Below are 3,852 nucleotides of genomic sequence, written 5' to 3'. Positions count from 1 at the left end.
TTTAATGTCTCCTCTTTTTCCAAAAGATTTTGATTACAAGAATCCCTGCCCAAAGCGGACAGCGACTAATAACGCAACCCAGTATTAATGGTTAATAATGGTCAATAACACAAGCCAGTGCATTAATACGTCAATAACACAGTAAATATTTGTTGCTTTGCTATATGCTCGCTGCTTTGTGTCTAATCCTTAAATTTAGTGTCACTGGATAATCCTCGTTTCCGGCTGAATCAAGTTTCTGTGGTCGAAAGTGTTTAAATTACACCGTTTGATGCGCCTGCGCCTAATTATGGAACTGCTAGTGTCAGGCACACATTGTGGCGTGAGTAGTGTCATGCCATCCTTTAATCAACACAGATACAGGAATGCTACGAGACATTAGTACCTGATTTTCATCTCGGTTCCAGAATGCTTGATGAAGGATCAGCAGCCGCAGAATGGATATCGGAAGGTGTCGTGGAAGAAGTTGCTGTGGAAGAAGTTGCTGCACTGCTCGATGTTCTGTCAGCCTCAATAATTTTACCACGCTTAACATGGTCATGTGTTCCCACACCATCCACATCTACGAAAGCAGGCTTTCTTGGTGACGGAATATTTTCTCGCTCACTTGTCAGCATCGACACTACCTGAGACATTGAAGGCCGCAAAAATGAAGCTGCTTGTATGCAGAGCAGACCAATTTTAATCACTCTAATCCCTTCCTCCAACGAATAACTGCCCTCCAAAGTGGAATCTATAATTTCTAAAGCTCTTTCTGCTTTATACATTCTCCATGTCTGGTTGCCCAATACACCAAAAGAACATAAAATATTTGTTAGCGTGGAATCACTTGTTAGAAGACTTAGAAAAATTCCACTTGCTGAAATCCATATGAGCCATACCGCTTCGATGAGAAACTCCTTGCGTTGAACGAAACTGTGATTCTTTCTTCCGCTCAAAATCTCAAGTAGAAGAACTCCATAGCCGAAGACATCTTCTTTCTCTGTCAGCTGCCCTCGTAAGGCGTACTCAGGTACTATGTAGCCTCTGCATAATGTCATTTACAGTAAGCTCTCCATATCTTAACCATCTTAAAATGATATAAATTTTTCAGATATATGAGTTGTAGTTGGCTCATATTCTATAATTTTTTATTAAATCAATGAGGGCATGAAAAAATTGAACTGGAGGGTTCTTACAAAGTTCCCGCAACTCTAGTGCTAACGTGGCTCTGATCTTCTCCCAAGAGTTTGGCTAAGCCAAAGTCCGTTATTTTGGGTCTGTGTTTATTGTCGAGTAAAATATTGCTCGCTTTAATATCTCTGTGGATGATCCGAATTTGAGACTCTTCGTGAAGATAGGCTAGACCACGCACAGTTCCAACCATGATTTCATACCTCTCTCGCCATATAAGTGACCGACCTTTTGTTGTATCTGTAATTAATACATATCGAGAAGTAAGAAAATTAGCAAGCTACATACACAAACTGAAACAAATCAAAGATCCATGGAAGCATTAAGCCGTTAGAGAGCGAGAAGCGACCGAATATAAACTTGTTGAGACTACTGTTTTGGAGGTATTCATAAACTAGCAGCCTTTCTGAGCTTTCAACGCAACAGCCAAGCAATTTCACTAGATTTCTGTGTTTAACACGACTAACAAGATTTGCTTCATTCAAGAATTCAGCGTCTCCTTGCGTTGAACCTATTTTCAGCAGTTTAACTGCAACCTCTCTGCCATCAGTTAGAACCCCCTGTATATCAATCAGCTTTAAATTATTTCTATTCTCCATTATCACTTGGGACTGTTGCTGGCTCAAAACCAATTGTTTAACGCTTACTCTAAGTCAGCTTTTAATTATTTATATGCTGCATTACAACTTGAACTGTTGCTGCTGAACAAACCCCTAATTCAATTGAAAGCAATGATGTAACACTCACTTTATAGACGGACCCAAAACCTCCCTCGCCTAGTTTGTTCTCTGCGCTAAAATTGGAAGTAGCGTCTCTTAGAATATGGTACTTAAAAGTGAGTTCCGGATTCACCTCAGGAATCGATAAGCTGATTTCTTTGTCCTCCCCTGCAAAAACAATTGCATCGCATCTATTTATCTTGAGGTAAATCAATAGCTAAGTAGTTCATAAGATACCTGCTAATAAGGCGCACACTTAATGACTTAGCAATATTGGGACCTCTGATTAGACGAATCCGTTGCCAATGTTTCCGTAGAATCCACTTGCAAAGGCCTATGGATATAATTAATCCAGCCGGAGCAGCTACCAAACCTAGAACTATCGGAAGCACCTTAGAACCTTTCTGTCCTGCAAATTTACACCGATAGCCTATGTTTACTTACCGAATAAAATCTTAACAGAACCACTATAACCCTCATAATTGCAAACATTTTAGAGCACCGAAACTGAGATATTTTGGGGTAATAAATTGGCCATATGTTTTATTTCACCAATGAACAAAACCACAATCATTATAAGATCTGCGACGTTTTATTTCACCAATGAACAAAACCACAGTCATTATAAGATCTGTGACAGAAATACCGGATATTGGAGTACTCTCGCCTGGAGATGACGGCGAAATGATGGAAGTATTGAAAAAACTATAAATTTCGTAATGCAAATCGCAGTTCCTACTTCTGTAGCGTGCTCCATTAGCTCCCGTTGCGCATGCCGTGGCCGAATTATTCGATCGACCCGCACCGGATATCTTTGACCGACCGGCAGCTAAGCACGACCGGCAATTTGTTGGGGTCAGATCTCTCCAACAGTGGGCTAATATATAGATTTCCTGCGAATCTGAAAAAGCAGTACCGACTTTATCGGTAGCAAAAAGTTGGGCATTCTGCACAGCTTTCTCGATAGTAGTTAAGAGAACTTTCTCAGTAGTATTTCCGAACACCTCTGGGATCCAGCTTTTTTTGTTGTCGCAAACAAGATTCATAACCTCGCTTCTCTCATTATAATCGTTGTAAAAGTTACGATTCTCGTAACGTAAGAAGCAGTCGTTTAGCAAAACGAATCCAGATGTGTTGTTGTGACATTTATCAACAAGAAATGCTTTCGTCGCCGATGCGCACTGTTGGCAGTCCGAGGAATTTAAATCCCCCCTGCACTGGAGAAGCCCATAAGCAGCACTATTGCTGTTTTGGCCCTCAACACTAGTGTTGAATCCGGTTATAGAAACGTTCCCCACCAATGATTCAAGTACCCGGTCTAAATTATGCTCGAAATCGCTACCTTCTCTATATTCGTTGGTCCCGCAATCACCCCAATAGGAATTATTAAAATCCTCAGCTGCTAAGAGGTGCAGAGGCGTCCATGCACTCACGATAAACAACATACAGCTGATTATTGATGTTTTCACCTTCATCGCCATTGCAGGGAAGGGCAAGAGCTCAACTCCCTTCTCTGGGTTAAGGCGCGGAAGACTATGTTAGTAATTACTTTCTCTGCAATTCGGAAGACCTCTGTGACTGATTCTGCAAGCACAACACCCCCTCATGACTCCAAGTCCCTGCGGTTCTGCGACTTACATTAGTTTTTTTTGGCAAGGATACGGTGATGCGGACGCTTCATGCGAGTCAACCACAATATTAAAGTAGAGTTCGCATTTTATTTTTGAAAACTCATTCGTTCATTTGAAATTTTGTAAGAAATTTTTTTTGGTTATTATTATTATTATTTAATTTCAAGATCACAGTTAAGTTATACATCAAATTGTTTTATATGATTTTTTTCGGTGTGAGTCAACCACAATATTAAAGCAGAGTTCGCATTATATTTTTATTACATTTTAAATTCTTTTATAAATTTTATTACATTTTAAATTCTTTTATAAATTTAAAATATTTTTAA

General features: G+C 39.7%; 1 protein-coding gene across 1 annotated transcript; it reads right to left on the bottom strand.

Annotated features, from left to right (window-relative positions):
• Positions 1-206: 206 nt before the first annotated feature.
• Positions 207-3,373, bottom strand: LOC149241719 (cysteine-rich receptor-like protein kinase 2). Its single transcript, XM_089370635.1, has 7 exons — positions 2,458-3,373; positions 2,173-2,301; positions 1,921-2,060; positions 1,641-1,790; positions 1,377-1,453; positions 882-1,026; positions 207-776 (listed from the first exon to the last, which is right to left on the bottom strand). The coding sequence occupies exons 1-7, from the start codon at positions 3,371-3,373 to the stop codon at positions 393-395; spliced, it is 1,941 nt and encodes a 646-aa protein (XP_089226761.1). The 3' UTR covers positions 207-392.
• Positions 3,374-3,852: the final 479 nt, after the last annotated feature.

The sequence above is a fragment of the Pinus tabuliformis genome, chromosome 8, assembly GCF_031772625.1.
Source record: "Pinus tabuliformis cultivar Carrire ecotype Pingquan chromosome 8, CPIR1, whole genome shotgun sequence".
Classification (NCBI taxonomy): Eukaryota; Viridiplantae; Streptophyta; class Pinopsida; order Pinales; family Pinaceae; genus Pinus; species Pinus tabuliformis.
This window is presented reverse-complemented; position numbering and strand designations above follow the sequence as displayed.